This window comes from Polypterus senegalus, chromosome 3 (assembly GCF_016835505.1).
Source record: "Polypterus senegalus isolate Bchr_013 chromosome 3, ASM1683550v1, whole genome shotgun sequence".
Lineage (NCBI taxonomy): Eukaryota > Metazoa > Chordata > Cladistia > Polypteriformes > Polypteridae > Polypterus > Polypterus senegalus.
Window position 1 is genome coordinate 243,837,722 of NC_053156.1, and position 21,742 is coordinate 243,859,463.

A 21,742-nucleotide genomic window follows, 5' to 3' on the forward strand; every position below is an offset into this window, starting at 1 on the left:
AAAAATAAATAAAAAGATTTTTCATTTTTTTAAGCTGTAATGGAAAATCTGCAATCGTCTTAAGAACAAACTGCATTGAGGCCCCAGAACTAATTGTTCTGAAAAATAATTATCAATAGATGACACAGCCTTTCAAATAATAGCAGAAAGCAGCACACTGATTGCTTTTAAATGTCTGCTCAATAGTGTTTCATAATCATGTGGTGAAAAGTATCCTAGCAAACTACAGCTGGTTTGGAAGCAATTATAAACACTAAATCTTTCACAGAATATTCTGCCAGTCACATATGATTCACTTCTGCTCATCCAGACAGGCTATAAAAATTTAAATTGGATAAAAATGAAAAAGGATACTGGTATATTTATAGCAGGTTATATTTTTTCTAACTGAAAGTAAGCAATAGCCAGGATCTTAAAAAATTGAAGTAAAATGTGTCTCACAGTTGTTCAGATTAATAGCAACAATTTAACATGCATTTTGTGAACAATTCTCACATAAGGTAAAGAATTTTAAGAAATAAGACATGGAAAGTTCTGATTATTATCAGCAGGGGACAGAAAACAATATCAGAAAGCTCTAAAGACACATGCAATTATTTGATCCAATTCTTATTTACATCTATAGAAAGACACAAAGGTGTCATCAAGCAAATCAATTATTAATTTTTTTTCTGACTGCAATCCTCTGAGTAACTCCTAAGGTAACTTTATACAGCAATAAATGTGTGCAGCCATTCATCCATTATTCAGCTAAGCCAGTCGATCACAGGACACACTCACGTATACACACTCACAAATCAGCAAAACACACATGCTTTTAGGTTATGGGAGAAACAACTAAATACTCTGAGGAAAACCTACATACACAAGGAGAGGACACACAAAGTTCACATGGGCAATGCTTATAGCTGGGAGTATACAGCTGTGAGGCAGCACTACTAACTAAACCATATTAGTTTTTAAACACTTTATAGCTCTCTTTTTTATGATGTTTATGAACTGATGCTAATGGCACTGAAAAAACATAGTTGTGTAAAACATACTTTTTGATCACTGCTGTGTACTCAGAAAAGTAACATCAGTAGGCTGGACTGAGAATTCTCTGCATACATTGATGGAAATAAAAGCTGACAATTGAAGGCAAAAAGTATGTTATAAGCGCTGACATTTAGAAAAAAATTCCAAAAGGTCATGCACATCTTGGCATAGATCTGCACAAATTTGAATCAAATACTGTAGATATGCAGCAGGCAAATTGTACCATATGATCCTACTCTTTCAATCCCTTCAATAACTTCAGTGCAACTCAGCAGGGACTCAGATCAGACCCTGACAAACATCCTGCTAATTGCAAATCTGAGACAAGCTAAGAATATTTAAATGAATTCTCCTGAATGCTGAAGATTCAATTTTGTCAAATAAATTAATCTATGTACAATATAGATGCCTGATTGGTAAAGATACATATCACATATACATATTAATGAAATAATAATAAATATATTAACACAAACTAATGAAATCATGTTATTGTAACATACAGAAAAAGAGTAGTACAAAAATATACAAAGTACCAGGTATAGCTTAAATGAAATAAATCGAGCTGATCTTTGTAACCTTGACCAATTAACCCGATGGGAAAACTTTCTTTAATTCACTTCAATAATTCAAGTGAAAATAATCAGTTGCACATACTTCATTAAAAATGCTTAAAGTTGCTGAGATCCATTCTGTCATCAGGTATCTTCTCACGAAAACCACCACCACATTATACAACTTCTGGTTGGGGTGATGCCAAGCATTACAACTGCAGTTGCTGATCTCGTTGCACGAGTATGTCACATTACACGACTAGTTTCACTGGGGATGTCAAGTTATGTGACTCAGTGATGATGTTCCAGCTCAGTTTCACATTATCAAAGTATCACAGACTCAAATGACAGTCAATGAAACGCTGCCTGATGGTGCCGGTTCCCATGTGAAAGGTTTAGAGGTATGGAGAACTCAGCCACAATCTATGCCCTTTTAAATTTTTCCATTCTGTTGTAGTACGTAGATATCAGATAGATGAACCTCCCTTACATTTGTGAGGTCCAAAACACCAGTTCCTTATTTCTCCTTACTGGATTATATGGATTATACTTCCTGGTGAGTGCTAATTAGTTGTCAGCTCTCAAGCACAGAGAGCCTGCCATTTAAAACAAAATCAAAGCTTTTTGATTATTTAAGGGCAAACTAGTTGGACTGAGTCATCGGGCATGTCACATTGCATGCCTTTCCCAGTTGTGTAGACTTCCCCCAATTCACTAAGGTTATATAAATGAATTCTTCAACTCAAAATCACTAGAAAAGTCATGCAATGTGACATGAGTTTTCCAGCTCACATGCCCTTAGGTCAGGGGTCCTCAATCACGGTCCCGGAGAGCCGCAGTGGCTGCAGGTTTTTGCTCCAACCCAGTTGCATAATAAAAAGCACTTATTGCTAAAGTAACACTTCTGCTTCACTTTAGTGATTTTGAGCCCTTATTGCTTAATTTTGTCTTAAACAGCTATTTTAATTGCTCCTTATTATCAATAACATGCAAATGACAAGAGAGAGCAGCATTTCTCCATTTAGCTTATTTACATTTACACCTGTGTGTATTTATCTGCACTATTGGGTTTAATTAAATACTTGGAAGAAAAATAAAGAGAAAAAAGTGAAGGACTGAGAATTAATCGTCCATTTTAGCCTTCAAATCATTTGCATGATAGAAAGGTAAAGAAAATCTAGGATATGAGAATGACCTGACATAGCAGAGTTAATTTAATTTCATAGCTTGTTAGTGCTTTATTGGCAAGAATTGCTTTCTAATTAAGCAACCAGGTCAGAACAAAAACCTGCAGCCACTGCGGCTCTCCAGGACTGGGATTGAGGACCCCTGCCTTAGGTCATATGTTTTGGAGGGCTTTACAATAAGACCTTTTTGGCTTAAAATATGTTCACATGGCTTTGTATCTAATGTCAGCCTTAACACCTTAACAACAATATTTAGAGCAACACCAGATGGGATAGCGTTAACTAAGAGGAAATCTACCAAAATATCCTATAACACACAAGTTGCGTGAAGACACGTCTTACTTAAGCAGAACGATTCAAATCCATCTCACATAACTCACTGAAAAAGGTTTTTTTTATATTATTGTAAAGGAATACTCAACCTAAAAATTGTATTTTTATATATTACTTACCCTCATTTAGTTTGCAATGATGGCTGAGAAAAAAAAAGTAATCTGAAGCTTTCATGCAGAATGAAGAGAAAAAAATGTTCGTCATTAGAAGCCAATAGTGACCAATATTCCGTGGGAAGAAAAAAATGTCATGTTACTTTATGTGTTGCATAATCTACATGTTAATTATCCAGTCATATTCTCAAAACAGGAAAAAACACATGCAGTTTTTGCTAAAATATTGTTAAACAGATACTTCCAGAAAAATGAGCATACACCATAAACAGGGAACACAAGCCCCTTTGGGATTGACTTTGGAACTGAAGATAAGACTGACCAAAGAATGAGGGGGGCAAGTGGTTCTGGCATAATGTGTAAAATTGATTTATACCTTACATCAGTGATTCCTATTGGGGCTGCAGGTTTTTTGTTCCAACTAACTTCTGTTTTTCATTGGAATCTTAGCCTAATTAAATTATTTCCCAGTTTCTGTGTTTTGGAGTAAATGTACAAATTACAAACTAAGGTTTTATTAAAGTGTAATCAGCAGTTAATGGGGAAAATGTATTTTTTTAAGTCGTTAACAGTATTTTAATTCTGCTTTTCCAGGTGTTCTGGTTGTTTAATTGATTATTTACTTATCAGCAAGTCTGACAAGTCGTTGCTGCTTTCATCATCCTGGGTGTCTGCTGTGCTGTTTGTTAATTGTCACCATTAGGGTTAAATGAAGGGATCAAACTACACAGGAAAAGGGGGAAATAATAGGAAAACAAAAAAAGAGAGTTAAGCATTTATAGCTTTAGAAAAACACAGAAATGTTTCTAAATGTCTTAAAAATGTAAAAACCATTCTGAATACAGACTAAGAGAAGAGTGAAAAAGACCAGCTAATTTAATGAGACCAGTTGTTATCGATTATTATCACCGATTGTAAATCTAGTTGGAACAAAAACCTGCAGCCACAGTGGGTCCCCAGGACCGAGTCTGGGAACCACTGCCTTACATGATAGGCTCCAATACGCTGTGTGAGGTTCAGAAAAATTGACAGGAAAATGTGTTCTGTTTGGAGCTATGTATGCAGTAATGTATATATATTTAATTTCAAGCATATGTAGTTTAAATTTCCTTTAACTGCAAAACTTTTACTGGATTTCTTTATTTCATGATAATTTGCATTAGCAAATGAAGACACATACAGTATTTACACAGCTTTTAAGATTTTGTGATCATGTTGGAAAGTTGGTTCTTACTGATCATGCTCAAACTATGAAGACAAGCAAGGCAGCAGAGAATACTGAACACCAATTAAAGAACTCTATTTAACATTGGAAAATGAAAGCACAGACAGTTGTGAAAAGAAAGCTCTGTACATTTCCTCCACTGTTATATACTGTCTAAAGAAATGTGAAGGAACATTGAATTGGGCAATGCAACCAAAGAAGACGGGCATAATTTATGATTCCTTCAGCACAGGATGCACATAAAATAACAATGTGGAACACTTTATTCATCACCCCACCATCCATATCACTGATTGCTAAATCAGTGGCCACATCATTTATGTAGACAGTAGAGTGGGCAAGTAGACAGATGCCTAAAGATTGTGCGTGTGTGCAGTTTACAGTAGATCATGTAGGACCACTGATTTGCACAAAATTAACACTCAACAATATAGGAGCATCTCAGAGATTGTCTCAAGAAATGTATGTCCTTGTATAAACAAGCAAGAACTGTAAATGATGCGGAGATAGTAGAATAATTAAAGAAACAATTCCATAACATCTGTGGGGAGATAAAAAACAGTAATTTCCCAATTTGAAGCTTTTGAAACTCATTTTGGACCTATCATTATTTCAAACTAATGTGAAGAAAGAAAGAAAGAAAGAAAGAAAGAAAGAAAGAAAGAAAGAATTTTGCTTCAACTACATTACAAGAATTGCCACACATGAAATTTCCTTTAACTGAAAATCTTATACTGGAATCAAATTTTATTTCATGACAATTTGCATGAGCAAATGAAGACATATATACAGATATTCACTGTAGTATTAAATAGAGCTTTTATAGATTTTCTGATATTGTGGGAAAATTTGTTCTTACTGATTATTCTAAAACTAGGAAGACATGCAGGGCAGCATGGAATACTGAACACCAATTAAAGAACTCTGTTTGAAAACACTGGAAAATAAAGGCACAGACAGTTGTGAAAAGAACTTCCTCCAGTGTCATATACTGTATAAAAAGGTGTTTTCAGCATACAGTAGAATAAAGTAGAGTAAAAAGAGCCGCCTCACTCCATTTGAGGAGCCAAAGTTGGGAAGAAGAAGGACAAAGCTTTTGATGGAGGAGTGAAGGCAGAAAGACTGTGAACTGGAAAGGAGGTTAGGATGGAAACAAAAAGGGACTGTGTAGTGCTTTGTAGTACTGTCCTGTGGGAGCAAAGAAAAAGTGTCCACCCCTGGAATAAAGTGTGTTGTGTGCTGGAACTTGTGTCTCTCTCTCTATATATATATATATATATTTTAATTTAGGGAGAAAAGAGCTTTAAAATGTCTTGATAAAAAACATCCATCCATCCATTATCCAACCCATTATATCCTAACTACAGGGTCACGGAGGTCTGCTGGAGCCAATCCCAGCCAACACAGGGCACAAGGCCGGAAACACACCAAGCACACACTAGGGACAATTTAGAATCGCCAATGCACCTAACCTGCATGTCTTTGGACTGTGGGAGGAAACCAGAGTATCTGGAGGAAACCCATGCAGACACGGGGAGAACATGCAAACTCCATGCAGGGAGGACCCAGAAAGGGAAGCCGGGTCTCCTAACTGTGAAGTAGCAGCGCTATCACTGCGCCACCGTGTCGCCCTGATAAAAAACAAATGTATCCAAAATACTGTCAAGTTAAACTCTGAGGGTACATTGATTCAGGTAGCTTCCATTATGTATTCAGATTTATTTTTAGTCATCTTCCATTGTTACATTATTATCCTTAATGAAGTGCATACTGTACAAGTAACTACAAAAAATAAAAGTAATGTATGCATAAACTGAATCAATAGAGATGGTGGGTCACTGCTAGAACAGGTTTAGTGTGTCATGATGAGTGGTATCTCTGTATTTAGGGCAAGTGCTGTACTGTCCTCCATCTCCAAGCACCTGCTGCTGGGCAAAATTTTAAACAATAGTAAAACTTCTACTGAGGCTGGTTGATATTGTCCACAACTCTACCATTCTAGCCTGGAGTCTACTACCATACCGTTGTTGGCAAGTTGTAGATTCTTTTTTAGAATTCCTTGGAAGGTGTATCTTTTTTTGAATGCCCCTTCAAAATCCAAATATCTTACAAGCCTACTACAAATACCACATTTTCAAATAAATAAAAAAGCACAATATTTAATACATTTATAAAAAATATACCCTTTAACAAAAATTATCAAAGTTTTGAAAAGCATTAATCATAATAACACATTGCTACATGCCAAAAAGAATAAAACAAATACATGAATAAATACATTCTGAAATTGGATTCAAGTCAGAGTCAAAGGGCAGCACTGGGTGCAAGGTAAGAAAAAATAACATTTTTCTGCTTGAAAAATTTAAATACGTAACTGCTAGTCATCTAAATAACCAACGATTAAAAACTGTGCGGCAGATTTGCTGCATAAGAAATATTTCCCCACATAATTCACCTTGCTCTAGTAAAAAGAAGTGAACTATTGACTGTAATACTTGTTTAAGAATCATAGACTTCTGCCTAAAAAAAATTTTGGAAAAGTCAAAATTGGAAAGGAAATTTTTACATACTTTTCTCTAAAGAGATTATTTTCTTCCAGTTCTTTTTCTTCCTGTGTCTTTACTTGTCCCCTCTCCTGTAATCTGCGTATCCGTTCCTCAGGACTAACCATTAGTACCACCACTAGGTCTGGTTTTAACAGATCAGTTGGCCATTGGTATACCTTGGAATATAGGCTGGGTAAGTTATCCTTCTCTCCAACCACTTGAGTAGCAATCGCATAAGCTGTAGTGCTGGGCCAGTATCTATGTAGCAAGCAAGACATAAAATAAATTTTATTATAAGTTCTGAGATATGCATGATGAGATATACTAGACTAATATGAAGGCAAAAAGGACTGATAACGGTCTGTGCAGATGGATTTCTCCTGGTGCTCTCAAGCTAGCCAATACGTATAATCTTTTGAGTATGCTGTCCATAAAAAAGAACATATGGGAAATTATAATTTCCTTCTTCAAAAGTTACAGCTCACTGCTGAACATATGGACGCAGGGCCATCTCCTTAACTGTTTAAATAGGATTGCTAAACTGTGCGTCACTCACTCCAAGGTTTTATGACAAGTGAACATTATAGATATATATAATTCCATGTATATAGCTGCTGCTTTCCAATACACAGTCAGGTGCAATAGACCACATTCGCCTTTTGAGGATTGCTGTCTAAGACAGAGGCTGATGTCATCAGGCAGTACACAGCTATCTTCAGGTGTTTCAACCCTCAACTGCTACACCTTCTAGCTGGTAGGCCAGCAGTGACAGCCAAATCACTTCCCATCAGCTCCTGACTTCCAGCATGCCTTCTCCCTTCTAAACCATAACCAACAAGAGGCACTCTCTGCTGCCTGCCCCCACCTCCAGGCTGAATACATGCACTTTGCCATGGAGGTCTAAAAGGTCATTCCAAATTGACATTTGATTTCCAGAAAGATTCCATCCACTAAAAATTTTAAATCATTACGATTTGATTGGTAACTTATAGGCATGTCCATCTAAAGAGAAAGATGTTGTGTTTCTAATCTCAAGAGCAGAATTCAGGATTATTATATGATACTGTTTCTAATAAAGATAAGAAAGAATATATACTCTGCATTGAATTTCCCAGAACTGCCCTAATAACCCTCCAGTTTGTTATGAGTAATTCCACATAGGTAGAATAATTCACACTTCAGACGCAGAACATGTAGACTGCTTTTCTCTTGAGGTATCTCTATCATTATGAATATGTGAGTATTGAAGGCTCACAATAGGGATACAGTAGTCAGGACCTTTTTGAGAATGTGTCTGATCATTTCAAACTAGCCTATATTCTCTGAATGGTTAGGTGTATATACACAAAAAATATTCTTTAAGCTTGAAGTAACACTGAGGTGACTGGCAAAATGCTGACTGCGCTTCACCAAACCTATGATTTTCATAGTATTTTCATTTCTGCTCATGATCTTATCTGTTGGACAATTCAAGAATGTAAGACAGGCAGTTCATCTCCTAAAATTTGCAGTTGTTTTCCTTTCCCTGAAAGTTTTAGCTGCCAATGTCTAGTCAGAGCTGTCCTGATCATGCAATTTATTCAAATGGAATTCCATCTGATTCTCACTTTTTGATTGTCACATATAAAAATCCAGAAGGAACCAGCTTTGTATAGGACCTGCCTTACCAGAGTTCACTCACACACACAAGTCCACTGCATTCATTTAGTGCCACCAATCAGTCTAACTGCAAGTCTTTAAACTGTAGGAGAAAACCCAAATGAACAATAAAACATGAACTCTCAACACAAGATTTCCCAAATCAAACAATATAAGATAACAACACCATCCTCTTTACACTATATTGCCAATGCCTTTCTATTCAAATTATGCACCTACTTATTAAATGTATATAACATTTAGCATTAAATGTTGTAGTGTTTAAAATGAAAAAGGGACATTCATACAGTGTGCAGCAGTTCTTTTCATTCAAAATAATGAACATTATTTAATAGAAGCACATCTTGAACCAGCAGCTTGTATTTTAGAGGAAAAGATGGCTGAATTAATGAAACAATGGACCAACATTGAACACCAACATTGAACAAATGACAGCAGCACTGGAAGATAGGAGAACTGAATTAGAACAGCTCAAATGATGACTCATGATGTTCTCCAGTCGTTATGAGTCCAGTCATATAGCTAATGTCACATCCATTGCTAGTGCATCTGTTGAATGGTGTGAACAGGAAAATGTGAAAACAAAAAAACGAGTACCCACAGGCGATTTATACCGAATAATGTGGTGTAACCTTTCATTCTTGAAAATCAGCATAAGAGAAATTAGCATGTTTTCAATGAAGTCCCTTTTATCAGCATGGAAGTTCATTGCATAAATGTGCTAATTACAGTTGCACAAAATTGCCAGTGTCTTTCCACTTCAAACTCATGGGATAAGCCACACTGCAGCTTTAAAATAAGCATATATAAACTGCTCAAAAAATTACTTTGAAAACACATAAGATCTCAATGGAAAAAAATTCCTGCTGGATATCTACAGTATACTGCTATGGACTAGGTAATGTGTTAGGAATGAAAGGATGCAAACATTGTTTGATGGAAATGAAAATTATCAACCTACAGAGGGCTGAATTCAAAGACACCTCGAAAATCAAAGTGAAAAAATTATGCTAGTCCATTTTGCCGAAATTTCATTGCAGAAACTCAAAAATCATACTCAGAAGTTTGTATGTCCCCCACATGCTTGTATGCATGCCTGACAACGTCAGGTGTGGAAGAAAAGAATTTGAAAGAGACAAATGTGGAATGCCCCGATTTAAGCAATAAAACACAGGCACGAGAAAGTGTCAATTGTTATTTTTTATCTAAATCTCGTGAGAGGTAACAAGTGCATTGCATGTTATCCACATAGGTCAAATACTGTAGTTCAAAGAAAAAACTGTCCTCTGCACTGTATTTATACAATTCATTGATTAGGTCACTACGCAAAAAAGGAATTCATTACATAATCAGAAAACTTTTAACCTGATTGGTTACACCTAGTTAGTTGCTAACGGGACATGGCAGATGTTGATACCTTAAATGACCACAATTTGATTGATAGTATGGTTAGCTTAGGATGTACATGACTTTTTAAATGTATTATTTTTATTCTTATTTTAGGAGATGTGCGAGTTCCCCTACAGGTTTATCTGGTTTTGAACAATAAGAAGAAAGATGTAATTCTTTATGATCCAGCTAGGTACAAAAACAGGAAACTTAGTACTAGCGAAAATATAGAAAAATGATTATGCAATAAAATGGATAATTTTCACTTAATGGGTTATATAAATAACAATGCATTTATCATTGCGAATAATAAAAGAGCAGAATCAGCTTTTAAACATAAGCTCAGAAGGATATGAGACTCAGACATATGCTAGGTGCACATAGGACCAGGATTCAAATTCAACTCTTACACGGGGCATGCTCTTAATCAGATGATGGATGGTGTCCTGGGGATCACCTCCCAGATCTAGACCAGGGCATCACTGAGTTCCTGGACAGTCTGAGGTGCAACCTGGCGGCATCGGATGGACCGAAACATAATGTCCCAGAGGTGTTCTATTGGATTTAGGTCAGGTGAGCGTGGGGGCCAGTCCATGGTATCAATTCCTTCATCCTCCAGGAACTGCCTGCAAACTTTCGTCACATGAAGCTGGGCATTGCCATACACCAGGAGGAATCCAGGACTCACTGCTCCAGCATAGGGTCTGACAATGGGTGCAAGGATTTCATCCCGATACCTAATGGCAGTCAAGGTGCTGTTGTCTAGCCTGTAGAGGTCTGTGTGTCCCTCCATGGATATGTCTCTCTGGACCATCACTGACCCACCACCAAACCGGTCATGCTGAATGATGTTACTGGCAGCATAATGTTCTCTACGGCCTCTCCAGACCTTTTAAAGGATGTCACAATTGGTGATCAGGCTGTATCTGCTCTCATCTGTCAAAAGCACAGGGTGCAAATCGTAGACCTGCTAATTCTGGTATTCTATGGTGTTTTATCTTGGTAGAGTAATATATATATTGCTCTACTGTCCCCTATTGTATTATTAATATGTAGCCTTAGAATACCTAATCTCACAGACTTACCACTGTTTATAACTTCTCCCCACCTTCCCTTCTATAGCTATAACCTCAGGCAATTAGATGTAGTAAAAAGACAAGCAGGAGTTAAGTTACACATAAAATAATGTATTACTGATAATATTCATAAATAATAACAAAATGCAAAGTACATTTGAATATTGGCAACCATACAACCTGATAAAATGGTGATGTGTAATTCAGGTGGCACACAGACTTGCAGTTACTTAAAATGTCTCTAGTTAAGGCATCGTTGGTGCTCAGCTTTCAGCCACATGTCTGTTCAATATGGCTGCTGAGCTGTGCTCTTCATTGTGTTGTCTTCATCATCACAGGTTAGCAAGAGAGATGCTTCTTCATATGTGGGTCAGTCAGAGAGATGCTTCTTCATATGTGGGTCAGTCAGAGAGAGAGAATGTGGTTGAGCAAGTACATTTATAGATGTTCTCTCCAATTCCTAGAACCAATAGGACATCATGGTACTTGAAGGCCTCTGAGACAAGCCAATTCCAAACAGCCATACCTCAGACCAATGGGTGAAATAGAACATCTTATCTCCTGCCCCCCAAGACCATATATTACACTAACCTGGCTTTGTGTGGGGGATGGGAGAAAAGACTTTAGCAAAGAAATGCTCATCAAACTGGTTTAAGACACATCCCCAAATCCTGTCGTAAAATTACAAAGAAAAGTCGTAAACATGGGGGGGATAAACAAGAATGCCTCTCACCAAGGTACCACTAAATTACATTGGTTTGCCTAAATTATAAATAAAGACATACAAAACATTTATCAAGTTATATGCAAAATCCTACATCACAACACTCCACCCCGATGAATGTTTTGTACAGTGTCTTTATACACAATGTCTTTAAATTGTTTCAAGAGTCTGATGCATAACTTGTGCATTGATTTGCAGTATTTGCTCTCCCAGTGTTAAAAGTTGTCCGTGATCATTTGTCTTTATTTCAAAGACAATCTGAAGAACTTGGAAGCGCTCCCGATGACTTTTATCTGCTCCAGCTTGCGTCAACTCTTTCTGCAGTCTCCATATGTCATCAGATCTGGTGGTTCAAAATGAGACAAGTCCACACCTTCCACTACACTAGCCCACTACAATTTAGTCTATTGTGTGAATTTTTAATCTGTTTTGTGTCTAACTGCTAATTAGACCCCTGTCCCAAACTATCTGTTTAAGCATATGCAGCTGTACAATTAACATCAAAATTTGAAAGGTAACATGCCACAGGTGCCAGTACAACCACTTCTGCCCAAGTGACAGCACATGTGCCACTGCATAAACTGTTCACAAACCAACATCTGTGGCCCCTCTGCACACATTTGGGGTTGACTTAGTTGCCTCTTGTGCTTTCCTACCCATGGTGCAACTCTTGACTGCCATCAGCCTTTACCAGTATAGGCTGGCATCACCACCATGAGACATCAAAGCTTTGCAACTCTCATCATTCCCCCCGTAGGCCACCCCTAGAGTTGTTTGCTCACCATATGCATACTCATTGTGCTAAACACCTCGGTTCAGAATTGGCCCACTGGTCCTGTGCCTGCACCATAGCCGACAATCTCAGCAGGGCTTCCATATTTTCCCAATTAGACTATATCTAAACATCGGAGCCCATATGACTTGCAAATGTACCAGCTGCACCTGCTTTCCTGAAAAGTTCACCAATTTGCTCAGTATACCTTTTCTTATATTAATTATCCCTCTTAATTAATTAATACCCAGAATGTATACTTTATGAGCCCAAAATAATCCCCTTATTTTGGCATTCCTAACTGGTTTGTTCAGTTTCCACCCCTTGGAATATAAATTTGCTGCAGTAATGAACAAACCTTTCCTTTTAAACTATAGCTATTGTGACTAGTCCTATTATTGCATGACTTGTGGACTTGTTACTCACTTAAACCCCAGTAAGTGTCTTTTCTTGATGTCTCTTCAGTTCTTCTTCATGTCTTTGTCTTTAGTCTTTACGTGTTGTCTTTTCTTCATTCTGCTATGTAGGCAGGTCTGCAAAATGGAAGGTGACAAAGCAGTTTCTGTCCATCTCATTTTCTTGGCTGTCGACCTGGTGCCAAAACTCAAACTTTGCTTCCAGGCATTCATTGGAACAGCTTGGCACTAGTGCCACGCCACTCCAATGTGCCAATGGTAACCCGATCTCCTGCATGGATTTTACTCTGCTAATTGCCTTCACTATTTATTACCTGCACCAAACCAAAGTCCATAAAAACCTTACAATAGAAGTAGCACTATTGCAAAAGGCCAGAAAATTGAAACAGAAATAACTATTTTCCTTTCCTGTCTTCCTGCTACCCTTCTATTTTTTCATTGCCTGTGTGTCCTTTTTTATTGTATGGTAACTACTACCTGAAAGTGTGGACTGAAGCCTCTCCAAACCCAAGTTCTAAATCCAGCATTTCTGCTAAAACTGACCTGTGTTCTTTACTAAAGACCAGCTCACTTTTCTCCATTTTATTGCATGGACAGTCATAGGCTGTCTTTTGAACAACTGGTCAGTCAGGTTTCAATTACTGAACCTAAGTGTGTGTGCTTTTAATTACTGCTGGCCCTAGCACAGCTGTTAGGACCTCACACCCCTGTGCATTCCTGGCTTCCTGCCTGAGCTTGTAAAACTTCCTGCTGCACCATCCCCCATCCTTTGTTCTTTGGCTTGTCCTGTTTCATTCAAACCAACTCCTAAACTGGTGCACTTTCTTTCCAACTCAGCCATTCTTGCACTAGCACATTCAGACCTTTCACACACAAGCACTTGAATTCCTTTCATTTCCATTGTTCTTTGTTTAAATTCCACACTTTCTTTACTCAGTATCCTTAAGCCAATATCCAGTTCATGCCCTCTAGTCAACAATTGCCATTCACACTCACCAGCTCCTCTGCCTTCTATCTGATCTCTTTGTCCTAAATCAAATTTCAGTGCAGCACTGGTTACCTTTCCTAACAGTGGTGAAATATCTATCAGTGTAGCATGCTCTTTAAATACTGGACAGGCCTCAGAATTACTTGGAGATTGTGGTGCAGTGGAGAATAAAGGAAGAAAACACCCTTGCTGTTTTCCCTTCCTTTCATCTCTCTCCTTTTCCTCACACTCACATTCCCACTCTTTATCTGAGCACACATCTGTCTCATGTAAGTCACCCACCCATGTTTTAGGGTTCCAGTCCGATCTGGTTACTATTGCCCTAACTTTCACCATGGGTGGTTTACATTTCTTTTTTCCACTTCTTTCACTGCTTTCTACTTTAGCAGCGGATGTTCTACATGCTAACACTTCACAATTATCACACCAACTGTTACATCTTTCAAAACTCTCACTCAACATTCCACAACTTTCACTTTCATTCACTTTGCTATTTTCTTCCTTATCATGATCTTCCTTATTACCAATAATACAAGCTAGTAAACCTCTTATAACAGCAGCTGTCTTCTTTAAACCTGATCTCTGTTTTCTTGCTTTTAATCCTTCCAGCCCCCTTCCATTTTGTGGCACACTCAGCTCAGCTACTGCTTCTCTACCTGAACTACAGGTTTCCTAGCTTTAGCCTGCTTCCTCTGCCACTCCACTGGAAGATGGCTGACTTTAAAATGAACTTAGGCATTTCTAAGTCTACAATTTTCTCTAATACAATTTGCCAAATTCGTTATGGGTTGGCCTACTTTTGCCCCTGTAAGCAAACATACACATACATACACAAAGATTCTAAACGAATAAGTACCGTATGAATAATGAATGCATGTCCCATCACTCCCTAGCACTTTAACCACTTAAATGCCGTATGAATGACGCATGCATCTTTCACCACTCCCTAGCACTTTAATTAGGGACTCACTACCACCAGTACTAACAAACATGCGGGTGTCCTAGTGACACACATGAAGTCTCTACACTTTGTTGGTTATATTCCATTCAGCAACCAAACAATGTTTTACTTCCACCGCATTTGTACACTGGGTGCCCTAAAATTCACATACATAAACAAACACATACATCAAAACAGTATTTGCAAACAGGGTGCAAAACTTGGTTACCCCAAAATCCTGCCGACTACGCCAATTGTTTTATCTTGGTAGAGTAATATATATATTGCTCTACTGTCCCCTATTGTATTATTAATATGTAGCCTTAGAATACCTAATCTCACAGACTTACCACTGTATATAACTTATCCCCACCTTCCCTTCTATATCTATAACCTCAGGCAATTAGATGTAGTAAAAGACAAGCAGGAGTTAAGTTACACATAAAATAATGTATTACTGATAATATTCATAAATAATAACAAAATGCAAAGTACATTTGAATATTGGCAACCATACAACCTGATAAAATGGTGATGTGTAATTCAGGTGGCACACAGACTTGCAGTTACTTAAAATGTCTCTAGTTAAGGCATCGTTGGTGCTCAGCTTTCAGCCACATGTCTGTTCAATATGGCTGCTGAGCTGTGCTCTTCATTGTGTTGTCTTCATCATCACAGGTTAGCAAGAGAGATGCTTCTTCATATGTGGGTCAGTCAGAGAGATGCTTCTTCATATGTGGTCAGTCAGAGAGAGAGAATGTGGTTGAGCAAGTACATTTATAGATGTTCTCTCCAATTCCTAGAACCAATAGGACATCATGGTACTTAAAGGCCTCTGAGACTAGCCAATTCCAAACAGCCATACCTCAGACCAATGGGTGAAATAGAACATCTTATCTCCTGCCCCCCAAGACCATATATTACACTAACCTGGCTTTGTGTGGGGGATGGGAGAAAAGACTTTAGCAAAGAAATGCTCATCAAACTGGTTTAAGACACATCCCCAAATCCTGTCGTAAAATTACAAAGAAAAGTCGTAAACATGGGGGGATAAACAAGAATGCCTCTCACCAAGGTACCACTAAATTACATTGGTTTGCCTAAATTATAAATAAAGACATACAAAACATTTATCAAGTTATATGCAAAATCCTACATCACAACACTCCACCCCGATGAATGTTTTGTACAGTGTCTTTATACACAATGTCTTTAAATTGTTTCAAGAGTCTGATGCATAACTTGTGCATTGATTTGCAGTATTTGCTCTCCCAGTGTTAAAAGTTGTCCGTGATCATATCTTCTTTATTTCAAAGACAATCTGAAGAACTTGGAAGCGCTCCCGATGACTTGTATCTGCTCCAGCTTGCGTCAACTCTTTCTGCAGTCTCCATATGTCATCAGATCTGGTGGTTCAAAATGAGACAAGTCCACACCTTCCACTAAACTAGCCCACTACAATTTAGTCTATTGTGTGAATTTTTAATCTGTTTTGTGTCTAACTGCTAATTAGACCCCTGTCCCAAACTATCTGTTTAAGCATATGCAGCTGTACAATTAACATCAAAATTTGAAAGGTAACATGCCACAGGTGCCAGTACAACCACTTCTGCCCAAGTGACAGCACATGTGCCACTGCATAAACTGTTCACAAACCAACATCTGTGGCCCCTCTGCACACATTTGGGGTTGACTTAGTTGCCTCTTGTGCTTTCCTACCCATGGTGCAACTCTTGACTGCCATCAGCCTTTACCAGTATAGGCTGGCATCACCACCATGAGACATCAAAGCTTGCAACTCTCATCATTCCCCGTAGGCCACCCCTAGAGTTGTTTGCTCACCATATGCATACTCATTGTGCTAAACACCTCGGTTCAGAATTGGCCCACTGGTCCTGTGCCTGCACCATAGCCGACAATCTCAGCAGGGCTTCCATATTTTCCCAATTAGACTATATCTAAACATCGGAGCCCATATGTCTTGCAAATGTACCAGCTGCACCTGCTTTCCTGAAAAGTTCACCAATTTGCTCAGTATACCTTTTCTTATATTAATTATCCCTCTTAATTAATTAATACCCAGAATGTATACTTTATGAGCCCAAAATAATCCCCTTATTTTGGCATTCCTAACTGGTTTGTTCAGTTTCCACCCCTTGAAATATAAATTTGCTGCAGTAATGAACAAACCTTTCCTTTTAAACTATAGCTATTGTGACTAGTCCTATTATTGCATGACTTGTGGACTTGTTACTCACTTAAACCCCAGTAAGTGTCTTTTCTTGATGTCTCTTCAGTTCTTCTTCATGTCTTTGTCTTTAGTCTTTACGTGTTGTCTTTTCTTCATTCTGCTATGTAGGCAGGTCTGCAAAATGGAAGGTGACAAAGCAGTTTCTGTCCATCTCATTTTCTTGGCTGTCGACCTGGTGCCAAAACTCAAACTTTGCTTCCAGGCATTCATTGGAACAGCTTGGCACTAGTGCCACGCCACTCCAATGTGCCAATGGTAACCCGATCTCCTGCATGGATTTTACTCTGCTAATTGCCTTCACTATTTATTACCTGCACCAAACCAAAGTCCATAAAAACCTTACAATAGAAGTAGCACTATTGCAAAAGGCCAGAAAATTGAAACAGAAATAACTATTTTCCCTTTCCTGTCTTCCTGCTACCCTTCTATTTTTTCATTCCCTGTGTGTCCTTTTTTTTATTGTATGGTAACTACTACCTGAAAGTGTGGACTGAAGCCTCTCCAAACCCAAGTTCTAAATCCAGCATTTCTGCTAAAACTGACCTGTGTTCTTTACTAAAGACCAGCTCACTTTTCTCCATTTTATTGCATGGAGAGTCATAGGCTGTCTTTTGAACAACTGGTCAGTCAGGTTTCAATTACTGAACCTAAGTGTGTGTGCTTTTAATTACTGCTGGCCCTAGCACAGCTGTTAGGACCCTCACACCCTGTGCATTCCTGGCTTCCTGCTGAGCTTGTAAAACTTCCTGCTGCACCATCCCCATCCTTTGTTCTTTGGCTTGTCCTGATTCATTCAAACCAACTCCTAAACTGGTGCACTTTCTTTCCAACTCAGCCATTCTTGCACTAGCACATTCAGACCTTTCACACACAAGCACTTGAATTCCTTTCATTTCCATTGTTCTTTGTTTAAATTCCACACTTTCTTTACTCAGTATCCTTAAGCCAATATCCAGTTCATGCCCTCTAGTCAACAATTGCCATTCACACTCACCAGCTCCTCTGCCTTCTATCTGATCTCTTTGTCCTAAATCAAATTTCAGTGCAGCACTGGTTACCTTTCCTAACAGTGGTGAAATATCTATCAGTGTAGCATGCTCTTTAAATACTGGACAGGCCTCAGAATTACTTGGAGATTGTGGTGCAGTGGAGAATAAAGGAAGAAAACACCCTTGCTGTTTTCCTTCCTTTCATCTCTCTCCTTTTCCTCACACTCACATTCCCACTCTTTATCTGAGCACACATCTGTCTCATGTAAGTCACCCACCCATGTTTTAGGGTTCCAGTCCGATCTGGTTACTATTGCCCTAACTTTTACCATGGGTGGTTTACATTTCTTTTTTCCACTTCTTTCACTGCTTTCTACTTTAGCAGCGGATGTTCTACATGCTAACACTTCACAATTATCACACCAACTGTTACATCTTTCAAAACTCTCACTCAACATTCCACAACTTTCACTTTCATTCACTTTGCTATTTTCTTCCTTATCATGATCTTCCTTATTACCAATAATACAAGCTAGTAAACCTCTTATAACAGCAGCTGTCTTCTTTAAACCTGATCTCTGTTTTCTTGCTTTTAATCCTTCCAGCCCCCTTCCATTTTGTGGCACACTCAGCTCAGCTTCTGCTTTCTCTACCTGAACTACAGGTTTCCTAGCTTTAGCCTGCTTCCTTCTGCCACTCCACTGGAAGATGGCTGACTTTAAAATGAACTTAGGCATTTCTAAGTCTACAATTTCTCTAATACAATTTGCCAAATTCGTTATGGGTTGGCCTACTTTTGCCCCTGTAAGCAAACATACACATACATACACAAAGATTCTAAACGAATAAGTACCGTATGAATAATGAATGCATGTCCCATCACTCCCTAGCACTTTAACCACTTAAATGCCGTATGAATGACGCATGCATCTTTCACCACTCCCTAGCACTTTAATTAGGGACTCACTACCACCAGTACTAACAAACATGCGGGTGTCCTTGTGACACACATGAAGTCTCTACACTTTGTTGGTTATATTCCATTCAGCAACCAAACAATGTTTTACTTCCACCGCATTTGTACACTGGGTGCCCTAAAATTCACATACATAAACAAACACATACATCAAAACAGTATTTGCAAACAGGGTGCAAAACTTGGTTACCCCAAAATCCTGCCGACTACGCCAATTGTTTTATCTTGGTAGAGTAATATATATATTGCTCTACTGTCCCCTATTGTATTATTAATATGTAGCCTTAGAATACCTAATCTCACAGACTTACCACTGTATATAACTTATCCCCACCTTCCCTTCTATATCTATAACCTCAGGCAATTAGATGTAGTAAAAAGACAAGCAGGAGTTAAGTTACACATAAAATAATGTATTACTGATAATATTCATAAATAATAACAAAATGCAAAGTACATTTGAATATTGGCAACCATACAACCTGATAAAATGGTGATGTGTAATTCAGGTGGCACACAGACTTGCAGTTACTTAAAATGTCTCTAGTTAAGGCATCGTTGGTGCTCAGCTTTCAGCCACATGTCTGTTCAATATGGCTGCTGAGCTGTGCTCTTCATTGTGTTGTCTTCATCATCACAGGTTAGCAAGAGAGATGCTTCTTCATATGTGGGTCAGTCAGAGAGATGCTTCTTCATATGTGGGTCAGTCAGAGAGAGAGAATGTGGTTGAGCAAGTACATTTATAGATGTTCTCTCCAATTCCTAGAACCAATAGGATATCATGGTACTTGAAGGCCTCTGAGACAAGCCAATTCCAAACAGCCATACCTCAGACCAATGGGTGAAATAGAACATCTTATCTCCTGCCCCCCAAGACCATATATTACACTAACCTGGCTTTGTGTGGGGGATGGGAGAAAAGACTTTAGCAAAGAAATGCTCATCAAACTGGTTTAAGACACATCCCCCAAATCCTGTCGTAAAATTACAAAGAAAAGTCGTAAACATGGGGGGGATAAACAAGAATGCCTCTCACCAAGGTACCACTAAATACATACATTGGTTTGCCTAAATTATAAATAAAGACATACAAAACATTTATCAAGTTATATGCAAAATCCTACATCACAACATATGGCAAATGCCAAATGAGCTCTAGAGGACGTCGGGCCATCAGGCCACCCACATGAAGTCTGTTTCTAATTGTTTGGTCAGAGACTCACACCAGTAGCCTGCTGGAGATCATTTTGTAGGGCTCTGACAGTGCTCATCCTGTTCCTTTTTGCCCAAAGGAGCAGATAGCGGTCCTGCTGATGGGTTAAGGACCCTCTACGGTCCTGTCCAGCTCTCCTAGAGTAACTGCATGTCTCCTGGAATCTCCACCATGCCCTTGAGACTGTGCTGGGAGACACAGCAAACCTTCTGGCAATGGCACGTATAGATGTGCCATCCTGGAGAAGTTGGACTACCTGTGCAACCTCTGTAGGGTCCAGGTATCGCCTCATGCTACCAGTAATGACACTGACCGTAGCCAAATACAAAACTAGTGAAAAAACAGTCAGAAAAGATGAGGAGGGAAAAATGTCAGTGGCCTCCACCTGTTAAACCAGTACAGTTTTGGGGTTCATCTCATTGTTGCCCCTCTAGTGCACCTGTTGTTAATTTCATTAACACCACAGCAGCTGAAACTGATTAACAACCCCCTGTGCTACTTAACTGACCAGATCAATATCCCAGACGTTTCATTGACTTTATGCTATACTCTGGTTAAAAAGTGTTTGTTTAATTTTTTAGAGCAGTATATATACAGTATGATCAGCAATAAAGTACTCATGTATGCAATTGATTATTTTTCCTGCTGACAAATAATCTTTAAAATATTGTTAAAGCATTTACATTTACTCACCGGTCCACTATAACAGGTGCTTTTTCTGATTCTCTAGCTATTGCGGCTGCTGTGATATAATTACCCAAGGTATAAAAAGCCCTTCTGATGACAGCTGGCTGAGAATCAAATTGATCCCTCCAATGTGAAAGCTGTGGTGGTGGAGATCTTAAGAGAGTTCCTTTAAGAGTTTCTTGTAGTGATTTAGTCAGAGTAGTTTTTCCTGAAAGTTTAATATAAAGGAAAATCTTCAGTAAATGAAAATACAATAAGTGTTCAGTTATCACTGAGGAAACATGATCAAATATTCTTCCTAGTTTAAATTAAATCTTCTTCTTCTTCTTCTTTTGCCTGCTCCCATTAGGGGTTTCCACAGTGGATCATCTTTTTCCATATCTTCTTGTCCTCTACATCTTCCTTTGTGACACCCACCACCTGCATGTCCTTTCTCACCATATTTATAAACCTTCTCTTAGGCCTTCCTCTTTCCTTTTACCTGGCAGCTCTATCCTTAACATTCTTCTCCCAGTATACTCAGCATCTCTCCCCTGTACATGTCCAAACCAATGCAATAATTAAATCTTCAAAAATTATTTTGGAAATTAAATTTCATACTGATCCACTGAAGTTCTGAATATGCTAATCCCAGTTTCTGATCATAATTTAAAAAGCATACATGCA

The 21,742-nt window shown here is 38.4% G+C and overlaps 1 protein-coding gene across 3 annotated transcripts in view; it reads right to left on the reverse strand.

Moving 5' to 3' along the window:
• Positions 1–21,742, reverse strand: part of cmpk2 (cytidine monophosphate (UMP-CMP) kinase 2, mitochondrial) — a 49,915-nt gene that overhangs the window by 16,675 nt on the left and 11,498 nt on the right. For all 3 annotated transcript variants that reach the window (XM_039748854.1, XM_039748852.1, XM_039748853.1), the window contains 2 exons: positions 21,083–21,284; positions 7,021–7,254 (listed from right to left, as the gene is read on the reverse strand). In XM_039748854.1, the coding sequence (XP_039604788.1) occupies positions 7,021–7,254; positions 21,083–21,284 (436 nt within the window). The remainder of the gene's footprint in view (positions 1–7,020; positions 7,255–21,082; positions 21,285–21,742) is intronic.